The sequence below is a fragment of the Myotis yumanensis genome, unplaced genomic scaffold (assembly GCF_028538775.1).
Source record: "Myotis yumanensis isolate MYYU_CA2020_CCGP unplaced genomic scaffold, mMyoYum1.0.hap1 SCAF_2, whole genome shotgun sequence".
Lineage (NCBI taxonomy): Eukaryota > Metazoa > Chordata > Mammalia > Chiroptera > Vespertilionidae > Myotis > Myotis yumanensis.
In genome coordinates, this window is record NW_027223753.1 from 102869265 (window position 1) to 102895651 (window position 26387).

Consider the following 26387-nt stretch of genomic DNA (forward strand, 5'->3'; position numbering starts at 1 on the left):
TGCTTGGGTTGTGGGCTCAATCCCCAGTAGGGGGCGTGTAGGAGGCAGCCAATCAATGATACTCTCATCATTGATGTTTCTATCTATCTCTCCCTCTCCCTTCCTCTCTGGAATCAATAAAAATATATTTAAAAAAATAAAAATTAATGGAAAAAATATATCCTCTGGTGTGGATTAACAACAACAAATTAACTGACGAACAAAATAGAAACAGAGGCCTGGATACATGAACAGACTGACAGCTGTCTGAGGGGAGGAGGAAGAGGGGGACTGGATGAATGAAGGTGAAGGGATTAGCCAAAGAACATATATGCATAACCCATAGACACAGACAACAGTGTGGTGATGGCCAGAGGGAAAAGGGGAGGTGGGCAAAGGGGGGATGGGAATGGGGACATCTGTAATAGTGTCAACAATAAAAATAAAGTTAAAAATAAAATGTGGTATAGATGCCACATAGGAAAGGATGGTCAGTTGCATTGAATGCTACTGAAAAGTTGAATGAAATTGGAAAGGAGAAGTAACTACTGGACTTGACAGTAGGAAGACTGTTTTTGACCTTGACAAGAATTTCAGGAGAATAATGAGAACCGAGTCGAACTAGAATGGGCTAAAGAATGAATGGAAAAGGAGAAAGCAGAGATAGAAATCCTGAGAGTCTCTTGAAGGAAGGAGGGCAATCAAAAGGAAAAACATAGTAAGCCTTGGATTTACATGTTTTCAGATGAAAACATAAAATAGTAAAATGACTTCAGATACAAATTTAAGATAGGAAAAGATAAAAAGGTTAACATATCCTGTAATTTCCCTTAAATCCAACAGTGGATTTAAACATTGTTAGAAAAGGTTTTAATATGTTGTTCCAAGAAAGGGGTAGTTGGGGAGAGATACAAATGTATTCCAATCTACAGTTCATAAGTAGTGAAGACACATAAACATTTTACCCAGTGAAAAAATAAAATCTAAAATCATTTGAAAATATCAATTTTTCAAGCTAATATATGTTGTTAATGCCTTGCTGTGATCATACAATTTAAATTTCAACCTTCTCAAAATTAAACACCCAATTTAAAATTTAAACTCTTATCTAGCATTTGAAAAATGCACAAAACAGATGTTTTACCAGTATCATAATTAAGCTACAAAAAGGAGGGAAAAAACCACATAACACATTTCTTACCATTAGTTCAGGTGATATGCTATCTCTTGGGCCCTGATATGGATCATCACTAGATGCGAACGAAGCAAGGATTGACAAACCATTGAAAACCTGTTGATAGTTTTCTCCAATCCGTAGCAATAATTCATTATGCAATCCTTGGAAATCTTGTCTCAACAGGCTCCCCAGTTCAATTTCTGTTTCATTCTAATCCAAAGATACAGTTTTTTAAAAAAATTTAAGAACTTTTATCCATACGAATATCCTAAAAATAAGTATATTGATTTTTTAATATACTATTAGTAAATCAAGAACTCTAGATCAGATGGTAAGATTTACTGATGATATTTTTAAAAGACAATGGATAAAGATCTGAGTTGTCCAGCTATAGAAACAGCAAGATGCCGAATGATTTCTCAGACTCATTTTAAAGACATAGGCCATGGAGTTCCCTAGCTGGTTTGGCTCAGTGGATAGAGCATTGGCCTGCGGACTGAAGGGTCCCAGGTTCAATTCCAATCAAGGGCACATGCCCAGGTTGCGGGCTCAATCCCCAGTGGGGGGCGTGCAGAAGGCAGCCAATCAATGATTCTCTCTCATCATTGATGTTTCTATCTCTCTCTCTCCTTTCCTCTCTGAAATCAATAAAAATATTTTTTTTTAAAAAAGACATAGGCCATGGAAATTATTCTAATCTTGTTCTTGGTCTCCCATGGGTTACAGATAATGAAGAGAAATGATCAGATTTCATTTGGAAATAAAATTTAAAAATGAAATCCTAGTTTTCTATAAGGCTTTAAATTAAATTCCATTAACTCCCTGAAAAGAAATACCATTATAGTACAGTGGCTTAGAGCACAGCCTTTCTAGTCAGACTGCTGAAATTTAAATTCCAACTTTGTCACTTATTAATTGTGCTGTAACTTGAACAAGTTACCTCATCTGACCTCTCTCTGCCTTAGTTTCCTTATCAATAAAATGGAAAAACGTTAGTATCTTTATCTCATTAGGTAACAGTGAATGAAATAATACAGAAGTTTTTTATCAAAGTTTCTGACATGCAGTAAGCACTCTACAAATATTTTATTATCATTTCACCTCTATGATAGAGATTTTTTTCTCAAAATTAATAAATATACCCAATATTCAACAACTCTCATGTGGAGAGAGATCAATTGCTGGCATATCATTAAATACATGAAATAAATTAACATCAGAGGAAATACTAAAGTCACATATGCATATTGTACAGGTTCTCCTGTTCCCATGTAGTCTCGTAGTCTACAAATAACATTGCTAATCTGACACCAAAAAGATGCACAGCTATTATTTTAAATTAAAAAACTACCAAGAAACCGAGCAAAATTGTAATCAGAGCATTAAGTAAACTAAATGCTGACATTATACTACATTTAAAGGAAACTGCTTCTTCCTATAGATAAAATTACTTGCATATTATTCATCAACTTATAGTTCCAATCGATTAAAAAATCCTAAAATGAAATTAGCTGAGAAACTGATTTATGAATGGATGATTATCATATGCCATTATGGTGAAATGATCAAAGAAAATAACAAAATAATAATTCTATTTATATAATAAGCTCCTCTAGTCCCAGGACAAAGCTTATTTGCATAATACCATTTAAACTTATATTATTCTAGGATAGGCTATAAATTAACCACTCTCCTTCAGACAAAAATGTTACTGCAGCTTTCTTTAATGCTAATTTATTTTATTTTATTGTTGACAGTATTACAGATTTCTCCCATTTCCCATCCCTTCTGCCCCCTCCGCCCAGCCACTACCCACCACTGTAGGTCTTTACCACCCATTGTTTGTGTCCAAGAGCTTTTACTTCCTTGGATAAGTTTATTCTTAGCTATCTTATTATTTTTTTGTTGCAACAGTAAATGGGATTTTTTTTTTTAGTTTGTCTTTCTGAGAGTTCATTATTGGTGTATAAAAATGTCATAGATTTCTGAATATTAATTCTGTATCCTGCTACATTGCCGAATTAATTTATTAGGTCTAATAGTTTCCTGGTGGAGTCTCTAGTGTTTTCTATGTACAATATCATGACATCTGTGAATAATTACATTTTCACTTCCTCCTTTCCAACTTGGATGCCTTATATCTCTTCTTCTCTGATCACCATGCCTAGGACTTTCAGTTCTATGCTAAGAGCAGTGAAAGTGGACATCTTTGCCTTGTTCCTATTCTTAAGGGAAATGCTTTTAGTTTTTGCCCATTGAGTATGATGTATCGGTACGTTTGTGATATATCGCCTTTATTATGTTGAGTTATGATCCCTCTATTCCCACTTTGCTGAGTTATTATCAAAAAGGGGTGCTGGATTTTGTCAAATGCTTTTTCTGTATTTATTGATATGATTATATGGATTTTATCTTTCATCTTGTTTATGTGATGTATCACATTTATTGATTTGCCAAAATTGTTCCAGCCTTGCATCCCAGAATAAAACCCACTTGATCATGGTGTGTTTTTAATATATTCCTGGGTTTGTTGTGCTAATATTTTGTTGTGGATTTTAACATCTGTGTTCATCAAGGATACTAGCCTTTTCTTTCTTTGTAGTGCCTTTACCTGGTTTTGGAATTAGGATAATGCTGGCTTTGTAAAAAGAACTTGAAAGTGTTCCTTCCTCTTGAATTTTCTGGAATAGTTTGAGGAAGATAGGTATTAGTTCTTTGAATGTTTGGTAGAACTCGCCTATGAAGTCATCTGGTCCAGGACTTTTGTTTGCTGGGAGTTTTTAAATTACTGTTCCAATTTCATTAGTTGTTATTGGTCTATTCAGGTTTTCTGATTCTTCCTGATTGAGTTTTGTAAATGTGTATGTGGGAATTTGTCCATGTCGCACAGGTTGTCCAATTTGTTGGCATATAGTGTTCACAGTATTACCTTACAATCCTTTTTTCATTTCTGTGGTGCCCATTGTTATATCGTCTCTTTCTGATTTTATTTATATAGGCCCTCTCTCTTTGTCTCTTGATAAGTTTGGCTAAGGGTTCCTCAATTGTTCATCTTTTCAAGGAACCAGCTCTTGGATTCATTGATCCTATGTACCGTTTTATTAATCTCTATGTATTTTACTTCTGGTCCAATCTTTATTGTCTCCCTTATAGTTCCTCTGGGCTTTTCTTCCTGTTCTCTTTCCAATTCGTTTAGTTGTAGGGTTAATTTATTAGTGTTTTTTCTTGTTTATTGAGGTAAGCCTGTAATGCTATGAACTTCCCTCTGAGGACTGCCTTCCTCTGTCCCATAGGTTTTGGGTGGTTGTGTGTTCATTTTCATGTTTCCAGGAAGCTTTTAGTATCTTTTTATTATCACATTAGTAATACACACATTGTTTAATAACTTGCAATTTAGCTTCCATGTATTTGGGTGTTTTTGAGGTTTTTTTGTTGTTATTGTAGTTGACTTCTAACTTCATGCCATTGTGATCTGAGATGCTTGGTATGATATGAATCTTCTTAAATTCGTATAGATTTATTTTGAGCCCTAACGTGTTCTAGCTTTGAGAATGTTTCATGTGTGCTTGAGAATATTGTATATTTCCTTGCTTTGGGGTGAAATGTTCCGTAAATATTAGTTAGATACAGTGTTATCATTTAAGTCATCTGTTTCCTTGCGGATTTTTTGTCTGGAAGATCTATCCCAGTGATGGCGAACCTATGACACGTGTCAGAGGTGACACACGAATTCATTTTTTTGGTTGATTTTTCTTTGTTAAATGGCATTTAAATATATAAAATAAATATCAAAAATATAAATCTTTGTTTTACTATGGTTGCAAATATCAAAAAATTTCTATGTGACACGGCACCATAGTTAAGTTAGGGTTTTTCAAAATGCTAACACGCCAAGCTCAAAAGGTTCGCCATCACTGATCTATCCAGTGATGTCAGTGGGGTGTTAAAGTACCTTGCTATGACTGTATTGCTGTCTGTCTCTTTCTTAAAGTCCATCAAGAGTTTTTTGTTTTGTTTAAGGTATTTCAATGCTACTGTTTGGGTGCATGTGTGTTTACATGCATTTTATTTTCTTGTTCAATCATTCCCTTTAGTATTATTTAGCCTTCTTTGTCTCTTATCATAGCCTTTGTTTTGAAGTCTATTTTGTCAGATATGAGTATAACTTCCCAGCTTTTTTTCCTTTCCATTTGCATGGAATATTCTTTTCTATCCTTTCACTTTCAATCTGTAGGTATCTCTTGTTCTGAGGTGGTTCTCTTGTAGACTTACATAAATGGATCATGTCCTCTTTGGAGAAGTGTCCATTCAGGTCCTTTGCCCATATTTGAATTGGATTCTTTATCTTCCTTTTGTTGAGTTGTATGAGTACTTTATATATTTTGGAGATTAACCCCTTATCAGATGTATCATTAGCAATTATGTTCTCCCATATAGTGGGTTCCCATTTCATTTTGATGGTGGTTTCTTTTGTTTTGCAAAGCTTTTTAGTTTGATGTAGTCCCATTTGTTTATTTTTTCCTTGGTTTCTCTCACCCTAGGAGATGTATCATTAAACATATTGCTACAAAAGATGTCTTACATTTTACTGCCTGTTTTCTTCTAAGATTTCTATGGTTTCGTCCCTTACATGTTTTCTTATCCACTGAGTCACCCTATCTCTTTTGATTGGAGCATTTATTCCACTTACATTTAAGGTTATTATTGACTAGAAGCCCAGTGCATGAAATTCATGCAAGGATGCGGTCCCTAGGCCTGGCCAGCAATTGAAGTGCGAGCGTCTGGCATTTAAGGGCAGGTCCCAGCTGACATCTGGGCCCTGAGCAGCACCTGGGCACCCAGGTCCCCAAGCGACCCCCTCGGCCTGAGTCACAGCGCCTGAGTCCCTATGCGAAGATGCAGTGAGCATGGCCAGACGCCGTGAGCTGGGGCATAGCGTGGGCCTCTGGGCTGACCAGCGGCACCACACAGAAGCCAGGTGGGCAGTGTGCTCTCTCCCAGCTGGCCTCGGACACCGGCTCCTGTGCAAACTCACAGGAAACCTGACTGGCCCCCATGGCCCCAGCAGCTGTGGCCCAGCTCACCTGGGGGAGGCAGCATGGGTGCAGGGGGGGACTCTTCGCAGGTGCCCGGCACCTGAGCATGGGGGCTTTCCCGGCATGAGAGCCCTGGCATCCTAGTGGTCAGCACACATCATAGCAAGCAGTCAAACTCCCAGTCGAGGGGACAATTTGCATATTAGGGTTTTATTATATAGGATAGGTATTTATTGTCATTTTTATTTTCTTTATTTCTATGATCCTCTCTCTCTTTTCTTAAAACAGTCCCTTTAACATTTCTTGCATTGCTGGTTTAGTGGTAATGTATCCTTTAATTTTTATTGTTTTGTCTGGAAAGTTTTATATTTCACCTTCAATTTTATATGAAAGCCTTGTTGGATATTATAGTCTTGGGTTCAGGCCTTTGCTTATCATTACTTTGAGTACTTCATGCCATTCCCTTGTGGTCTGAAGTGTTTCTATTGAGAAGTCAGGTGACATTCTAATGGTATCTCCTTTGTAGGTAATTTTCTGTCCATCTCTTGCTGCCGTTAGGATTCTTTGTCTTTAACGTTTGCCATTTTAATTATGATGTGTCTAGATGTGGGTCTCTTTGGGTTCATTTTGACTAGGACTTTCTGTGCCTCCTCAACTTGTGTGGTATTTCCCTTCACCAAGTTGGGGAAGGTTTCTATCATTATTTCGTCAGTTTCTCTGTTTCTTGCTCATATTCGTCCCCTTCCGGTATTACTATGATATGGATGTTATTAGGTTTCACAATTTTTCCCAAAGCTTCCTTAAGCTATAATCCTGCTTTTTAATTATTTTTTCTATTTGCTACTCTAATTGGGTATTTATTTCTATCTCGTCCTCCAAATCACTTATTCAATCCTCTACTTCGTCCAATCAACTTATAATTTCTTCCAGTGTGTTCATAATGTCAAATATATTATTATTCTTTTCGGTCTGGTTCTTGTTCATGGTTTCTCGTTACTTTTTCATGTTGTTGTAGTTTGCATTAAGTTCCTAAAGCATCTTCATAACAATTGCTTTGAACTCTATGTCTGCAAGGTTGCTTGCCTCCATTTCATTTTTTTTCTGGAGACTCCTCCTTGTCTTTCATTTGGAGGTTGTTAATTCGTCTCCCCATTTTAGCTGTCTCTCTGTATTCATTTCTATGTATTAGATAGAACTGTTCTGTCTCCCTGTCTTTGTGGGATGGCCTTATATACAAAGTGTCTCGAGGGGTCCAGTGGTGCAGTCTCTTTGATCTCCTGAGTTGGATGCCCTACAACTGCCCCTTCTGTGCATTATTTGTGCTCTCCTGCTGTAATTGGGACTTGATTATTTATGTCCCCTTCGTGGGAGGAATCTCCCCTCTGACTTGCTGACAGTGAAGCTCAACACCAATCTCGCTGTGCTAGCTGTTATACAGGTGCTGACAGAACAGAAGACACAATAGGATGGAGCAAAAACACCTTGAAAATCAAACTACTCAAAGCAACAACAGGAAAGTTTAAGAAGGAAAAAGAAGAAAAAGAAAACAAAATTAATTAAGTATAAAGAATATTAAAAGACACGAGACCAAAAACTTAGAGGGGATATAAAGACAAAGGGAGAAAGAAGAAGAAAAATGGCATTATGGGATCAAAAAGGAAGCTAAAAAATCTAGTATAGGAATGAAAAAGAAAAGGAAACAGAAAAATTAAATAATAGTGAATTTATCATACAGTAACAATGGACATATTAATATATAGATAAAATAGGCAAAAAATGAAAAAAGAAAAATAAAATAAATTGAGAAAAATTAATAACAAAAAAGACAAAATGAGAATACAATCAAAGGAAAGAGAGAAATTAGAAATATACAAGAAAATAGAGAAGAAAAAATGGGAAGAAACAGACAAAAAGAAACAAAAGCCACCCCACTACCCCCTCCCCCCCCCCCCAAAAAAACACACAAAAAACCATACACACTCACACACTCCAAAACTTTTGGTCCACTACTTGTGGCGCTTACTAGATTTTGCTCTGATGTTGTTGAATTTGGTCCCTTGGTGTGTCTAACCCGGGCCTCTCAGGAGCTTCCTTGGCAGCAGGCCAATGTGAGTCACTATCCTTTTCTGGCCCTAGGCAACCTGAGGCCTGATACATTGAAGCCCATAGCCATCCAGCAGGCAGGGTCTCCTTAGCCCAGAGGCTGAGTCTGCCTCAAGTCTCATGCCTTAAGTATCCCTGTTCTCCCTTCCTCCACAAGCTGGGCTCTGTAGGGGTATCCTGGTCTTAGCCAGGATGGTTTGATCAGACTAGTGTTGGGAGTGATGCCAGTAGCATGCAATTCCTCCCCTTCCAATGCGTCAACCTTGCTTGCCTTGCTGGCTCCTCCTCATTGGTGCCTGCAGAGGCACAGATTCCCAGCCCTGGGCTGTTCCTCATTACCTCAGGTCGCTGAAGCTTGGGTCAGAAGCAGCTGTTTTTCCAGTGGGAAAGAGGGCTTCTCCTCCGTGTTCAAGTTGACAGGGCTGATCCTCCTACCTGGTCCTATTGTTCAATCCCCTTTCTGCTCCACAGCATGAGATGCTTCAAATCTGCAGTCTCTTCAGGTACTCTGTTCTAGTAAGTCCAGGGCAGGGGAGACTACATCCACCTCCATGGCCTTCAGTGCAGTTCCTGCCCCCGAGCCCTGGCAGTGAAGCAGAGCAGCTGGGTTCTCGTGCTGTAGCGGCAGCACAGCAGGGGCAAGAGTCCCGTTGGGTCAATGTCAGTTACACAGGTCCGGGCAGTGTCCTCAGTCAACACGTGGGGCTTGGGGCTGGGTGCACATAGGTTCGGGCCTGGTTCCGGCGAGTACAAGTGGTGGAGAGGCTAGGCTGCTGCTCCCCACAGCCCCAGGAGGACCTTATAAAACTTTCAAGATGGAGCAGTCTCCAAATCAGAGCCGTGCCCAGGAATGGCTATGGGAGTTGCAGCAGCTACCAGGCCAAAAGAGCCCAAACCTCCTGCCCCTAAGACTCCCGCACATGATCTGACTGACCCTCACCTACACCCACACCCACGACCACCTGTGCACTTGCCATCTTACTCCCTCACTCACACTCTCAACCTCATTCAGGTCCTGCTGGCCACCATGTTGGAGTGTCCTTTAATGTTAATTTAGTAAGAGTAAAGTAGATAGATAGATAGATAGATAGATAGATAGATAGATAGATATTCAATTACCTTTAGGTAATGAAGGGCACGTTCTAATTCATCCTTGGAACAGGAACAAACCAAGTGAGAAAAAATATATTTGAAGTTATTTATTAAAATCTCTCTACGATTGACATTTAATTGTTTTCCTAAAGTTCGAATGAGAGCAGATGCCGCAGGGCTTGCTTTGGCAGCCAGGTCAGGAAGCAGAAGTTGTAATGTCCTCTGAAAAAAACACACACTACAATTACCAAAAAGTACATTTGTCCAGGCAATAAAATATTCACATAAGCTATGTGCAAAAATATTTTAAAATGCCACACAAATTCAAAGTCCACATATGACATTTGAATTCCTATTTACCATTTATTCATTCAACATATATTTACCAAGCATATACTACAATTCAGGCATTACAGATAAAGTAGTGAAAAAACAGGCAAGGTTCCTGATGACAGAGTTTAAAATGTAGAGTGGAAGAGACAGACAATAAATAAGCTAATGTATAGGTAAGAAGATACTTTTTCATGAGTATGTGCTAAAATATACTTATGATCTAAGGATAAGTTCCAGGCCTGATTTATTATTTGAGCTAACTTATTTTTATTGATTTTTTTTTTTAATTCTCACCAGAGGATATTTTTCCATTGATTTTAGAGAGTGGAAGAGAGAGGGAAAGACAGAGAAATATCAATGTGAGAGAAACACATCGATTGGCTGCCTCCTACATGCGCCCTAACCAGTGCCCGAGCCGGGGAGCCTGCATTCAAGGTACTTGCCCTTGACCAGAAGTGAACCTGGGACCCTTCGGTGCACAGGCCAACGCTCTATCCACTGAGTCAAACTGGCTAGAGCGTTTTTATTGCTTTTAGAGAGGAAGAGAGAAAGAGAGAAGGGAGTGAGGGAAAGAGAGAAAGACACTGAGGTGGAAGAGAAACATCGATCCGCTGCCTCTCATATGCACCCTGACCAAGGATAGAACCCACACCCTAGCTATGTTGCCCTAATTGGGAATGGAACCCACAACCTTTCAGTATATGGGACAACGCTCCAACCAACTGAGCCATCTGGCCAGGGCGATATTTTAAGTTGTTTAAGTTAGAAAGTTGGTGCTACAAGTACTGAAGAAAACTTTTTTAACAACACCCACTGTCCCAAAACAGGAACAAATCTATTTTGATTTTGGCCTATTTCCCTTAAGATCTTGCTCATAAAATATACTCAAAATTCCAAACATAAAATGGTTAACTTTTGATTTATTCATTCAACATGTAACCTATGAATACCTACTCCATGTCAGTCACTGAAGATGTGACAATGATCAAGATTTAGGCCTGCCTTCAGAGATGCTTACATCCCACTTGTATTATGTCTTTCAACTTAATATTAATCCTATAAGACTGCTAAACATTATAAGGTAGTTTCTACAAAGCATTTATAATATTCTATGACTTAAATATTAGACATTTAGATTCTTCTCAGGGTTTTATAGGTGTACAATGCAGTATGCAGATGATGTCTTATTGAGTTGTACCCCTGAAACCTGTATCCCAATAAATTCAATTTAAAAAAATCTTGCCCTGGCCAATATTTCTCAGTGGTTAGAGTGTTGACCCATGCACTGAAGGGTTGCAGATTTGATCCCCAAGCTCTGCTTGGGGCCAACTGCGAGAAGCAACCAATCGATGTCTCTCTCTCACATCAAAGTTTCTCTCTCTTTCTCCCTCCTTCTTTCCCTCCCTTCCTTCCACTCACTCTAAAAGTCAATGGGTAAAAAATCCTTGGTTGAGGATTAACAAAAAAAAATTTAAAAATAAAAATATTTTAAACATCTAGAATAAATACAAAATATTGAATTAAAAACCTCAGTTAAGTCAACTATACTATGGGACTTACGGTAAGGAAACGATTAAGATCAGGAAAGTCAAAAACATTGGCAATTTCAGACAAGGTATTTAAAGCCATTTCTCTCTGGTGAGCCATATCTTGTTTGCGCATCTCAGCATTCTGGCATGGAGTACTAGGAAGTACTGCGATCTGACTGGAGTGGAGGGATTCCACCAAAAACTAGAGCAAAATGATTTGTTAGTTTTAACACAAGGAAAAAAATTTAACTAATACTTTTCAAGGTAACATAACAGAAAGTACCAGACAATGTTCTAAACATATTACCTGAATTAACATTCATTTAATTGTTATAACAACCTTAGCGGAACAGATTATGTGTAATCTCCCTTTTACAGGTAAATAACCAGGCTTTCTTAAGAAACTTGAATATCTTACACCAATAGAGGGCAAAGCCAATATTTTAACATACCTTAACTTTTCTGCTTCAACCTTTTCACAAAGTACCTTTTCCATAATATCAAAGCATAAAAAAAAGTTTATCATCACTAAAAGGAAGGCTAAAAAAGGCATCTCTTAATAGGTTAATAATAGAGCATGATAATCCAATATATTATTATAAAATGATTTTTCCTCTCTACATCTTTAGTCCAAGATACTAAAATATAAAACTGGCAAGATTTAGATCCTCTTAAACAAACTGAATATATCATTTTAAAAACAGTATCTTTTAAGGTAAGAAAAATAAAACATACATATATTCTTTTTAACAATTGCAAAGCACTGCTATTTCCTATAGTCAAGACCAATGCTGACTCTCACCTGACAGATGGGTTTCTTATACTGGCTGAAAAAGTTTTGCAGTTTAACACTTTTAGCTGCAACCAGGGCTCTAATTTCTGTGTATGCTGCTCCAGAGACAGATGCTGACTTGGATAGTAAACAATGCAGTAAGTGCAAAAGTGCAAAAGGTACCAAATCTCCTTTTGCTGCCCTAAAATTAAAAATTAAAAAGTTATCATCAGAGTCTCAAAAATAAATGGAAATCCACAAATAAATGCATGCTGATGTCACATTTCTTTCTATAATACCACATCTCTCATATCACCATTTCAAACACCAGGCAAATAAAAATGACCAAAATAAGGAAGAATAAAAATGCTGCCAAATATACCTTCCAATATCCCCTGTTGTAAGAATCAAGGTATCCTTCAGCTCATTATTTCTTGATATTTGAGCATGTGTATATGCTTCCTTCATTCTTAAGACAAAAAGCTAGAATAATAAAATTAATTAATTAAAATTTTTATTTTTATTTTTATTTTTATTTTATATATAATTTATTCATTTTTTACAGAGAGAAAGGGAGAGAGATAGAGAGTTAGAAACATCGATGAGAGAGAAACATCGATCAGCTGCCTCCTGCACACTCCCCACTGGGGATGTGCCCACAACCAAGGTACATGCCCTTGACCGGAATCAAACCTGGGACCCTTCAGTCCACAGGCCAATGCTCTATCCACTGAGCCAAACCAGTCAGGGCTAATTAAAATTTTTAAGGCCAGGTTTATGAAAACACAAAAGTTTAAAAATAAAAATTATCAAACCTCTTTTATAAATCCATCTTCAGAGTCCAAGGATTCTAATATATGCTTGATATTTCCACTAAAAGCCACTCTAACATCCTTGTCTGGATCTTCCATTAAATTTAATAAAGTTCCAAGAACTGTTTTTACATCTGTTTCATCTTCTCTAAAATCAAGGTGCTTACAAAGATGACACAAATTATCTATGAAAGCTAAAAAGCAAGAGCATATTAACCCCTAACTTAATACATTAAATATCAAGAGTTTTATTGTAAAAAATATGGTCAATAAATAATATGCTTCTTAGAATTCTAAGTTGCCTTATCCTGTTAATATTTAGTATTTGAATTTGAAGAGCACATCAAATTGTGGAAGATTAAAATGAACTTATTTTAATATCTTTATACTTAATAAAAGTTATAAGTAACTGAAATCTAAAATAAACTCTAGAAATTTTTAAGTTGTAAAATTGCTAGTCACTTATGATTTTATGTTACCAAGATAGACATAAAAGTACATTTCACTAATCTGAAGAACTGTGAACTCAGGGCAATCATCGCCTTACTGTTAATCTTACATTAAAATATTTAGGTAAGAGATCAACCGAAGGACTTGTATGCATGCATATAAGCAAGACACTGTGGGGAAGAGGGGAAGGCCTGTGGGGGGGGTGGAGGGGGGATAGGGAAGGCCGGGGGAAGGTCAATGGGGAAAAAAAGGAGACATATGTAGTACTATCCGTAATACTTTAAACAATAAGATAAAACTTAAAAAAATATTTAAGAAGTCAGAGAAACTACCTATCACATACTGTTTTGAAAACTTGACAAGTTACAAATTAGAATCCAAATCAATAGGTCTTCTAAGTATTTGTATAAATCTTATGCTCCCAACAAACTCATACACCATTACCATTGGAAAGTGGTCAAGAAGACACAATCTATAGCCTCAATTGGGCATTTCTAACTATTTGAAGTTCTGAAGGGCCAAGGTAGTGGCATGGAGCACATTAAGAAGGTCCTGGTATCTCCAAAGAAACTCACTACATTGAACCAAAACATCAGGTATGCCCCATTATGCTGTCATATCACAAGAGCATTTTAAAATCCAAATATTACTTCCCTTGTTAGTACTATGATACAGTCATCCCATTTATAAAGAACTAGAGGCCCGGTGCATGAAATTCATGCACAGGGGGTGGGGGGCCTGCACCCTCTCCAATCTGGGACATCCCTCTCACAATCCAGGACTGCTGGCTCCCAACCGCTTGCCTGCCTGGCTGATTGCCCCTAACTGCTTCTGCCTGCAAGCCTGATCACACCCTAACCACTCCCCTGCCAGCCTGATCGACGCCTAACTGCTCCCCTGCCAGCCCGATTGCCCCTAACTGCCCTTCCCTGCAGGCCTGATTGCCCCCAACTGCCCTCCCTTTCAGGCCTGGTCCCTCCCAACTGCCCTCCCCTGCTGGCCATCTTGAGGTGGCCATCTTGTGTGTTGGGGTGATGGTCAATTTGCATATTACTCTTTTATTAAATAGGATCAATACTTTAGCAAGTCTGAACTTATCAAGCAAGTCTAATTTTTTAAGGCTTCAGGCAAATTTTATCACTGATTTTAAAAACAGAGGTTAAATGTGTTTTAAAATATTAAATAACAAATCACTCACCAAGTTTCACTAGACTAGGTACTTTTTCTTTCAGTAGAAAAAGGAATGGCTTGAAAACAGAAGCTCTTAGTCGAGAAGATAAACATTCATGTTGAGAAGTGACTTTTAAGCTCTTACAGAAGTCAATATGTCCATGTTCAGAAAAAGGTTCTATTAAAGAACTTGTCAAATAAAACATGCCATGAAGTGTACAGACAAGTTGACCAAGTATAGAGGCAAATTCTTTCTTGACAATATCAGAATCATCTTTAACTTTATCTCTGGGGGCAAAAAAAAAAAGGTACTAAACCTTTTTGCTTAATTGTGTAGTCTAAATAGTCTTACTTAATTTGGGATAAAAGTACTAGTAAGACAAAGCCTGGAAGAAAAAATATTTAAATTCTAAAACAAAAAGCAACATTTGCTCTATTAATAGCAGCAATTAACATACATTTACAAATGTGATCTTTCCAAACAAGTTATATACTCAAATTAAAATAGGAATACATACATAAGAATCTTGGGAACTGTGTGATAAGAATTCTGCTTCTGAAATAATATAAAAAATCCATTAACACAACTAGTCCTGATTACTTCATGGGAGCTCTGCAGGGCCCAGCTGTAAACTGCTATTCGCCATTCAAGGAATATTCTTCTTGGAAACAGAGTTAGAAGAAACACACATCGTGACTGAGCCTGTGGTGCTGAAAAATTAAGTCTATTATATAAGTTTTCTAAGTGTTAATTTTATATAAGTATATATATACATATATATGTATACACACATATTCATTCTTTCTTAAAAAGTAAAATAACATCTAAAATACATATATTTAATTAAAAGCTCATTTTCCAAAATTAAAACATGTTCATAGAAAAAAGTCTATGTACAATATTACTACATAATAAGAGAAATGCAAATAGAAAAGCACACCCATCAGATAACAAAAGTTTGTTTTTAGATAGTTACCTCTTTGACATTGACATTTTTTCTTTTTTTTTTTAGATAGCAAAAATTTTTAAGTGAGGATGGGAACTCCCATAATTCTGCTAACAAGACTGTAAATTAGAAAGACATGTTTGGACAACAATGTGGCAGTATAGATTTGAGGATGTGCAAATCCTACACATTTTATTTCTTTACATGTCTAACTCATTTTGAATCATTAAAAATGTACCTCCTCTTTTAATTACTGAAAAAATAGAAATAAGTGTTAACAGTCCCATTTAGAAATGAGTTAAACCAAGACAGATCACACACACAGAATTTTGTGAACACTTACAGAAGCTATCTGAAGTCCTCTGGCTTAATGTTAGAAGATTAGTGGCAAATGTGGTCAATTTTAAAGAGCCATCATCAGAATGGGAATAAATCCATGGAAGTGAAAGCATTCCACATAAATCTTCCAGAATATGATCTTCAAATGAAGTTTTTACTACAGAAACACATAACAGGTGATTAATTATCTTTTCCTTAATTGTATTCACCTGTGTCTTTTTATCAATTAAAAACAGATGTTCCAATCCTGGCAGGGTGGCTCAGTTGATTGGAGCCTCATCCCATAAAGCAAAAGGTTGTGGGTTTGATTCCCAGTCAGGACACATACTTGGGTTGTGCGTTTAGTCCCAGGTTGGGGCACGTACAGGAGACAACCGATAGATGTTTTTTCCTCTCACATCGATATTTGTTTCTTTCTCTCTCTCTCCCCCTCCCTCTCTAAAAATCAACTTAAAAAAACCAAACACACACACACACACACACACACACACACACACACAAAGCCAGACATTCTAAACATCAAGTGGAATTAGAACAAATATTCAGTTAACAGCTGTTCTTAATAGATATAATGCTCTAAGGCCTGTGAACCCCTCAAAAATTAAATGTGACTTCATAAAAATATACATCTATGTATTTTTAAAGATCATAGCATTCTTCAGATTCTCAAAAAAATTTTAAAGTTATAATTTCTATTGACTGAAAACGTATAATAAATCAATACATTACACAAATTTCACAATTGGAAATTACTGACAAACTTAACAAAACCGAAATCAAGAAAACTTTCGGTTATTCCAAACACTTGTTCATTTACACCTTAGGCAAAAGAGATTTCTATACTGATTATCTCTGAAGGTTATTTTGAATTACTACTTACTTGTACTCACCTTGAATATAAATCAAAACATCATATATTTTCATCACTTTATCAATAACTGCTTCCAGATCAGGTTTCTGAACACATTCCAACAAACTCCTACAGCTCTTAAGCACTTTTGTGTAAAAATCCAAAGACATCCAAGTAATTACTACTGAAGTTTTCTTCTTACACTTCTGGTGACAGTCTTTGAAATTATGGCTGCAGTTAATACATTTTTTAAGACATGGATTAAAATGAATTGTTAGTCAAAACTAATAATATAGTAACCCAAAAGAAATTGTAAGTATGAAACTAACATATAATTTTAAACCAATTCAAAGTAAATATGTAAATCAATTAATATGTCATTATTTTAATTTTAATCTCTTTATGTCTTTCTAAGCACTCTAAGGATTTGGTAAAGAAAATTAATCTAGGATATTTTAATCTGGCATCACCAGGCTTAAAATTGACCAAAGATATACCTTCATAATTATTAATTAAATCTTTTCTTAATAATAGAACAAGGGGAGACTTCGGCCTAATTAGTTATTCCTTCAAGTTATCCCAAATTCTAAATTAAAGGTAACATTAATCAATATAGTTTCTGTAAAATTTCTTCCAGCCCGGGTGGCATGGCTCAGGGGTTGAGCATCAACCTATGAACCAAGAGGTCACCATTTGATTCCCAGTCAGGGCACATGCCCAGGTTGTGGGCTTGATCCCCAGTGTGGGGCATGCAGGAGGCAGCAAATCAATGATTCTCTCACATCATTGATGTTTCTATCTCTTTCTCTCTCTCTCTGAAATCAATAAAAATATATTTTAAAAAAGAAAAAATAATAAAAAAATAAAATCCCTTCCATAACTTTGTATTGGCTAGTTAAAAGAGTAAATCAGACCAGAAGAGTCACAGAGATGTAGATTACTGCATAGGGAATATAAGCAATACAGTGGGGCCCTGACTTACGAGTTTAATTCGTTCCGTGACAGAGCTCGTAACTCAAATTACTTGTATGTCAAATCTTAAAGTGAATGAGTGAGACACGTGATGCTGGGCTGATGTTGTGGCATTCACTGTGACGTCCGCTGCGCCACCTAGCGGTGGGGATCTGAAGCTGGCTCGTAACCAGAATTTTAGCTAGCAACTCAAAGCAAAAAATCAGCCGAGAGACGGCTCATATCTCGAAAAACTCGTTAGTCGGGACACTCGTAAGTCAAGGCCCCACTGTAATATCATAATAACTATGTTATCAGAGGGACCCATTCTGTAAAGTACATGATTTTCTAACTACTATGCTGTCCATCCAAAACTAATACAGAATAATATTGAATATAAACTGTAATTGGAAAAAAAAGACTAAATCAGGATATACAGAACAAATGATAATGTAAAAAAGTAACAATGTGCAACTGAAAAAAAGACTAAATCTCAGAGAGACAGCTAGCTTATTATTTCTTCTGGTAGAATAATTAACCTATATTAAAAATACTGAACTGAAAATATACCTCTGAGGAGTTCTAAATTCCTACTCTTATTATCAAAGGCAAATGTTCTTTTAACTTAATGTTTGACTAAAAGAACAGTGGCTTTTGAGTTGCATAAAAATGTATTCTGCTACTTTCTAAACATGTATGCCCAGGAAAGTTAGTTTAGACTTCAAACAAAAAAAAGCCTCAATTTCACCAAGCCTTAATAATAGCATTTACCTCACAGAATTGTTGTAAAAATTAAATAAGTTATAAATAGTACTTATCACAGTACTTTGCATTTAGCAAGTACTCAATAAAAAACAAATTTCTACTTTACTGAAAAGCTTGTGTTTTCAGGTCACACAAATCAATTGAATGAGGTCTCCTAATAAATTTAAATTTATTACAGGAAACCCACCCAGAAAATACAAGTTTCTTTACCAGTCCATGTTTTGAGGAGAACAATAAACAGTACACAGAGCAGTCAGTTGTAAGACAACAGCAATTCCTTCTAACGTCTCAGTAACAGGATTCTTTAGACTACTGCAGTCAAGGAGGGTCTGAAGGGATTCAGCTTTCTGTTTCAGTGCACTCCATAATATGCTCTTTTTGTTCATATCCACATGATTGATTCTGTAATTATAACCACAGTATATATTCATATTTAATGTAAATTTGGTTCAAATATGAAAAATATGTAAAACAAAAGATACATGCAATGACAACTACTAAAATGTATCCTAAAATTTAAAACACTCACTTATATGTGGAATCTAATGAACAAAATAAACTGACAAACAAATAGATCCAGAGACATGGACGCATGGAACAGACTGAGGATCCTCAGAGGGAAGGGGGGGAGGGCAGGGGCAAGAGAAGGGAAGAGATCAACGAAAGAACTTATATGCATATATGCATAACCCATGGACACAGACAATAGTGGGGTAAAGGCCTGGGGAGGGGATGGAAGTAGGGAGGAGGGGGATTAATGGGAGTAAAAAAAAGGACATCTGTAATACAACAATAAAGATAAATTTAAAAAATAAATAAGTAAAAGATTCAGAACAATTTTCAGGGCTGTTTGAAATACAGGAATTCTTTGCCACAAGACAAAAAGAATTATTTGTTCACATTTTTTAAAATTGCTATTAGATGTTTAGTCTCAGATATTTTTCATATATTAAAAAGTTAAACTAAATAGGCAGGTAAGACTTTTAAAAATATTTTAAATAACCATATTCAGCCATGAAATTTTCATACTAACACTATTAAAATATTTTAAGCATTCCTTTGACTACCTTTAGAAAGAAACAATGTTCTTTGTGTATTTAAGTTGAAGCACTAACTAAAGGCAATTTTTAAGAGTAAATAAAGTTTTACTAAATGACTAAATAAAAAATGAATGAAGGTCATACTCCTCAGTCTGTTTTGTTGCTCTTTTAGAAGAGTTCAGAGATGAGCTGAGTCGACGCCTTTTGGGTGATATTCCATCACTTTTACTGCTGAGATTTTCCTGTTGAATTTGAACTTCCTCAATAATTTCCATACTTTCCATTTTTAAGGCTGCATAAAGTGGGCCCAACAAATACTGAGGAAGCAAAAAGAACTTCAAAAATTATCTCTTAGAAAATGTTTATATTCATAGACAGCAAATATGCATTGGGTATTGGTTATAAGTTTTCTAATAAGGTAAACTATTTTTGGAGTCTCATCAGGCAAAACAAAGACCTAAGTTAATCTATTATTCACAGTCTATATATATCAGTAGTTCTTTATCTATAACTATGTTTCTATAGTCTTTTTTTTTTTTTTTTTAATATGGAACGCTTCACCAATTTGTCATCCTTGCGCAGGGGCCATACTAATCTTCTCTGCATCCAATTTTAGTATATGTGCTGCCGAAGCAAGCACTGGTTCTATAGTCTTAAAAGGCATGACAAATCCTCCTATACCTTGTTTATCCCTCTATCAAAATGCCACAAAAAAATTTCTATAAGGGAACTACTAACTTCTTTCATACTACAAATCCAGAAAGTCTTATAAAATAAATGAAAATATTTAATCAAGTTACTGCATATCTATTTCATTATACTGCCTATCTCCCATAGTCCAAACAGGAAAAGAGGGATAATTTAGCATGACTAGTACTATGCACCCATAGGTTTTCTAAGTTATTGATTACAATCTGTCAAAGATAAAATCTGTTACTGCTCAAAGTTTATGTAATAAGTTGTTCACTGGCCCTCTTCTAATTAATAATGCAACAAACATGCATACACTTCACAAATTCTACTTTAAAACAGCTGAATTTGGCCCGGCCAGTGGCACAGTGGTTGAGCATAAACCCATGAACCAGGAGGTCACGGTTTAATTCCCATGCCCAGTTTTCAGGAATCAATCCCCAATAGGAGGTATGCAGAAGGCAGCTGATCAATGATTCTCTCTCATCATTGATGTTTCTATCTCTCTCTCCCTCTCCCTTCCTCTTTTTGAAATCAATAAAAACATATTTCTTAAAAAAAAATTTGACTTTGGAGGTTCGTTACCAACGAGGTAAGTGAACAAATTCTTCTAAAATCAAAGTAAAAATCTATTATAGGGAACCAAAGTAGATCATGAAAATCATTTCATTTTAAATGTACATTATTAAAAATTTGTATTTTTGCCCTAACCAGTTTGGCTCAGTGGATAGAGCGTCGGCCCTCAGACTGAAGGGCATGTACCTTGTACCTCAATTATAGGCTAGATCCCCAGCCCTGGTCAGGGCTCAGATGGGAGGCAACCAATCGATGTCTCTCTCTCACTTCGATGTTTCTATCTCTCCCCTCCCTTCCACTCTCTAAAAATCAATGGGGAAAAAATATCCTCAGGTGAAGATTAACAAAAGAAAAAAAATTTGTATTTCCTCATTATTTTATCCTGCATATATGCATATACAAATTATTAAAAAAAAATACATACCTAACAAGTAACCTTTAAAATTACTTACCTCTGCATCTACCTGAATTCCAAGCACATCTACGAGAGTTCTGCAAATATTTTTCACATAAACCTTCCTAACTTGTAAAGCAGATTCATACCCAGCAGGCACATATTTAAGGAAATACTGCAGTAAATGGCAAAAAGCTCCTTTTAGCAAATCAGACTTAAGCCACATAAGCACACCATTTTCAAACATGACACAGAGTTTTTCCAGCAGCATATTTAAATAGACAGGTTCAATATTTCTATAAGCTTCTGCTTCAAAGGGGAATAGTGTCTTTATCAGCTTTGATAATGGATCTTCATAGAGTTTCAACTGGTCAGCATCCATTTCTACAAGGTGTTTTAATAATTCCAAAAATGAACTGAAAAAAGTGCTAGCCAGTTGTGCTGGAAGTCCTCCAAGCTCAAAGAGTTCAGTTAAAAGGCTAATTGACAAGGATTTAATTTTTGGACTACCATACTCCAGCAGAACACATCCTATCCGCCAAAGTAAGAGTTCTTGTCTTCTAAAAAACACAATTGCAATAATACGAATAAGAACTGTTAATAAAGTGACTTCAATAAATTCTAAATTTTGCATGTTCGTAAACTTTAAAGGAGCTGATTGTAAATATCCCACATGTTCATCTAATTGACTTAAAAATCGGCTAAGTACCACTGGCCATTCCACAAAGTGTCCCACTGCATTTCTTCTGTGGAGGTCAATCAAGTCTTCAAAAAGATGTAATAATTCCTTTGTCAGTACTCCAAAAATAGCAGGACTCTTGGTTTTAAAAAGAAACAATAATGAACAGATGACTTCACAGATTTTCTTGTGTAACATATGACAGGATGGAGTTGCTGCAATCCGCAGAAGTCTTCTTATGATCCAATTACTAAAGTCTTTGAAATAAACAAACAAAAAAAATATTTACTAATTAAATTGCTAAATGCCTGATAGTTTATTTTTAAAGTACAAACTTCACTAACAAAATAGTTTAAAACATTCTCTATACATGGAAATATAATAATTTAGAATACCAATTTTGAGGTCAAACAGACAAGGTCTTAGCTTTCCACTTACTAGCTGTGTGAACTTTCAATTTATCTGAATCTCTAACTTCATCTATGAAAAGGGAATAATGACATCTACTTTATGTGTTACTGTGAGGACCAAGTAAGATAATGCATGTGAAATTCTCAGCATAGTGCCTGAAGTTAAATAAATGCTCAATTAGTAGTTATAGTTATTAATACCCCTTCAACAAGTATTTATTGAGTGGCAACTTTGTCCAAAGTGCACAAGAACAAATCAGTCCTAGTCCTGTCCTCATAAATCCTATAATATAGTTTCTGAAACTTTTTGACTAAAGCTAAGAGATACACTTTATATTATGACCCAGTACACATAGGCATATTTAAATGTATGAAACAAAAGTTTCATGAAACAGTATTTATTTTTATTATATGCAGTATACAATGTTTCTAGTCTATTATATTTTATCTTCATAACCGAAACTATTATGGGTCATGATCTATTATTTAAAAAACAGTGTGGCAAAGAATACAGAAATACAGGTATTTATAATATAATTTAAAAACCACTACGATAGAAGAAATGCAGAACACTTTGTATTAAGAAATCATTAAGAAGGAGCAACTAAACCAGTCCTAAGCCAGGCAATCAGGAATAGTGGTCAGAAAGGCTTTTTGGAGGACATGCTATAAAGTTGAGTCTTGAGATTCAAGCAAAAAAATTTAAAATACTGTGCATAGTACATAAAAATAAGAGATGTTTGCTTTCCATCTCTTTAGGAGCAAGCCAATAAAAGGACAAGTAGTGGGGAAAATAAGGATAAAGTCAAGAAAAAATTTCAACATCTAGAACAGGTGTCAGCAAATTCTTTTTTTATTGAATTTATTAGGATGACATTGGTTAATAAAAGTATATAGATTTCAGGTGTACAATTCTATAATACATCATTATATATTAGTTCACCACCCAAAGTCAAGTCTCCTTCCATCACCATTTATTCCCCCATATCCTCTTCTAACGCACACCACCTCCCTTTCCCTCTGGTAATCACCATAATGTTGTCTGTCAATGAGGATTTTTTTGATTTTTTTTTGTTTTTCGTGATTGTGAGGCTGGGTGAAAAAGGTGAAGGGATTGAGAAAAACAAAAATTCAGCAAGCTTATTCTTTTGGGTTTTTTGGGTTTTTTTAATCCTCAACCTAGGATATGTTTTTTATTGATTTTAGAGAGAGAGAAAGGAAGGGAGAAAGAGAATCATCAATGTGAGAGAGAAACACTCATCAGCTGCCCTCCCATCCCACCCCATCCCACCCCATTTCACCCCATCTCACCCTATCTCACCCTACCCCTGTATGCACCCTAACCGGGGATTGAAACCCCAACCTAGGTGTGTGCCCTAACCAGGAATCGAGCCCACAACCTTTTGGTATATGGGATGAAGCTCTACCCAACCGAGCCACCTGGACAGGGTGCAAAGTCATTCTTAAAGAACCAGATAGGTTTAAGGGCCATGTGGTCTCCAAGTGAACTACTCAGGGTTCTCAATGTTGTCTTTTCAGTAGTTACAAACAATAAGTAAATGAATGAGCATGGCTGTGTTACAATAAATAGTGTTTACTCTTTATAAAAACAGGCAGCCTAATCTCCTAGATTAGGCTATTGTTTACTAATGCCTAATCTAGAAGAAAGAGCTTACCAAAACCAGAAAAAAAAGAAAACAGCTAAAGTATTCAATAGCAAATAAAAAAATTTAATTACTTCTGTTCCATTGTGGGTATCTAGTTCATAACAAATTAAAACAATAAGGATGCAGAAAATAAAATTAACCATTACCATTTTACTTCCTCAATTTATAACAAATTTGACTAAAATATGTCTATCAATATATATATTATATTTCAGAGAGAAGAAGGTAGCTTTCAAAAAACCAATTGCAAATGAATGTACAAATAGCAGGACTTACCAATACAACAGCCTTTGGCCTCATTTTGCTCATGGCTTCCATTCACATTTACAAACATAAGAGGGGAGGACTTCATGATATGCTGGATGAAATCAAGCAACATCACAGAGGTTGGCTGAGAGTCAGTTTTCTTTACAAGCTCTAGAGCAACTAAAAATACAAGATTCATTTTAAAGAGTTGTGACAAATTAAACAACAGTATTTTGTTAAAAAACTAGACTTTGGTGACCATAATTATAGTGCTCATGGTAAATTGATGGGGCTAACCATTACAATCCTACCTAATTTTGAATGTTTAATAACCATGCTCATTTATCTATTATACATCCATTCATCAAATATGTACTACAGGCCCATAATATACACCTGGCACTGTGCTAAAATCTGAAGATAAAAAAAAAATCATATTCAGGTGAGACAAATAAACTAATAATTGTAATATAATATTTAATTGCAGTAATGCAGCATAAAGAAAACAAGTGTGTGGGAAGATGCTGTGAAGGCATCTTGATTCCTGGATGGTGAAGAGTTAGTAAAGCACAAGGGGGGTGGGCTAGCAGTTTAAACATATCTTGCAAATATTCAGTAGTTCTTTTGTTATTTTTCAGCAAATAATTTTACTGATTGAAAAAAGAAGGGGTAAATAACTATCACAAACCATAAAATCTGTGCCAAATTTGGAATTAAATTTATAAACCATGAGCCAAATGGCACTCTATATTACCCCTTCAATGTAGTTTTAATAGATATATCAGATATGACAGCATTCTTGCCAAGTTTCTAATTTGTCTTTTTTTTAATGTTTTTATTGATTTTTAGAGAGAGGGGAAAGGAAAAGAATAGAGAGATAGAAATATCAATGAGAAAGAAACTGCCTCCTGCATGCCCCCTACTGGCGATGGAACCCCAAATCCATGCATGTGTTGTGACCAGGAATGGAACCAGTGAATCTTCTTTCTTAGGTTGATGCTAAACCACTGAGCAACACTGGCTGGGCTGTAATTTGTCTTTCAGATTGCCCCAGATAGAAAAAACAAACAGGAGTTGATTCAACAACTTACAAAGTTACCAGTTTTTATGGCATTTGCTGTTTTTCAACCACTGGCACAAGACCTAGCTAAAATAAGTCCACATCATCAGAACTGACCAAATATTTTTTATCTATAATAATATCTTATATCAAAGAACTCATTGTAAGCAACAGAAAATATAGATAACAAATAGGAAAACAGATTTCTTTTAGGAGCCTAATTAACATTATATAACAAATACTGTAAATAACTTGCTTGACAATAGTTAACTATCATAAATACTAATTCCATAAAACTACATGGAGAAAAATGCTTGCAAAACATTGTATATATGGAAAAGAAAACAATTTGTAAAGTTTATATAAGAAATAGTTATTTCTTACCAACATTTACATCTGTGAGTATTCTGTCGATAAACTGACATAGAATTTGTCTTGGCTTCTGCACAACTGTATTATATTCCTCTGCACTGGCACTAAAATACAAATAAAAAGTTTTTAAACCGTTAAATGGAGTCACAATTTCACTTGTAAAAAATTTTCTAAAGTTGAACTTAACAAATTTGTTTAATTTTAATGTTGACATTCACAATATTCTTCTGTTTAAAAATGAAAGGAAAATCTAACTTAACAAGGAAAAAAGAACATGCTAAATGACACCACAGGCATCTAATTTGCAAAACCTAAATTTCCCTGCCCAATATAGTAGCCAGTAGTCACATGTAGTAGGAATTCAGCACTGGAAATGTGGTTAGTCCAAATTGAGATGCACTATAAATATAAAATACACATTGGATTTTGAATGTATGGTACAAAAATTAGTATAATATCTCATTGATAACTTTATGTTAATTATTAAATGTTATCTGGATATATTACTGAGTTAAATAAAATAATTTCATTTACTTCCTTACTTTTTATAATGTGGCAACTAGATCATTAAAATTACATATGTGTTTGACCTGATAAATATATCAGGCTAATTTTTAAGTTGATAATTTTACATGAACTGCAAATCCTATATAATAAAAGAGAAACATGCAAATTAACTGTCCCTCTGCTACGCTCAAGCCACGCCCATCATCCAATCAGGAGTGAGTATGCAAATTAACCCAACTAAGATGGCAGCAGCCATCGAGCTGGAGTGAGCAGGAGGATTGGGTTGCCCCCAGCGATGGAGGAAGCCAAGCTTCCCGCCTGCCCTGACCCGCTCGGCTCCGCTCAAGGCTACAAAGTTTCAATTATAGAAGATAAATAAATCCCAGAAAAAAAAGGAGAGGCTGGGAGCTTGGGTCACCAGGGGGCATGGCCAGCCTGAAA

At 35.8% G+C, this 26387-nt stretch overlaps 1 protein-coding gene and 1 pseudogene across 1 annotated transcript in view; both read right to left on the reverse strand.

Moving 5' to 3' along the window:
- ATR (ATR serine/threonine kinase) overlaps positions 1-26387 on the reverse strand; it is a 213597-nt gene that overhangs the window by 144697 nt on the left and 42513 nt on the right. The window contains exons 2-16 of the mRNA XM_070405904.1: positions 25452-25543; positions 24038-24187; positions 21064-21941; positions 19490-19662; positions 18516-18707; positions 16630-16820; positions 15744-15896; positions 14972-15164; positions 14482-14741; positions 12837-13027; positions 12404-12504; positions 12052-12223; positions 11281-11451; positions 9415-9609; positions 1181-1366 (exon numbers count right to left, since the gene is read on the reverse strand). Of these exons, the coding sequence (XP_070262005.1) occupies positions 1181-1366; positions 9415-9609; positions 11281-11451; positions 12052-12223; positions 12404-12504; positions 12837-13027; positions 14482-14741; positions 14972-15164; positions 15744-15896; positions 16630-16820; positions 18516-18707; positions 19490-19662; positions 21064-21941; positions 24038-24187; positions 25452-25543 (3298 nt within the window). The remainder of the gene's footprint in view (positions 1-1180; positions 1367-9414; positions 9610-11280; positions 11452-12051; positions 12224-12403; positions 12505-12836; positions 13028-14481; positions 14742-14971; positions 15165-15743; positions 15897-16629; positions 16821-18515; positions 18708-19489; positions 19663-21063; positions 21942-24037; positions 24188-25451; positions 25544-26387) is intronic.
- LOC139004583 (U6 spliceosomal RNA) lies at positions 19887-19985 on the reverse strand (annotated as a pseudogene).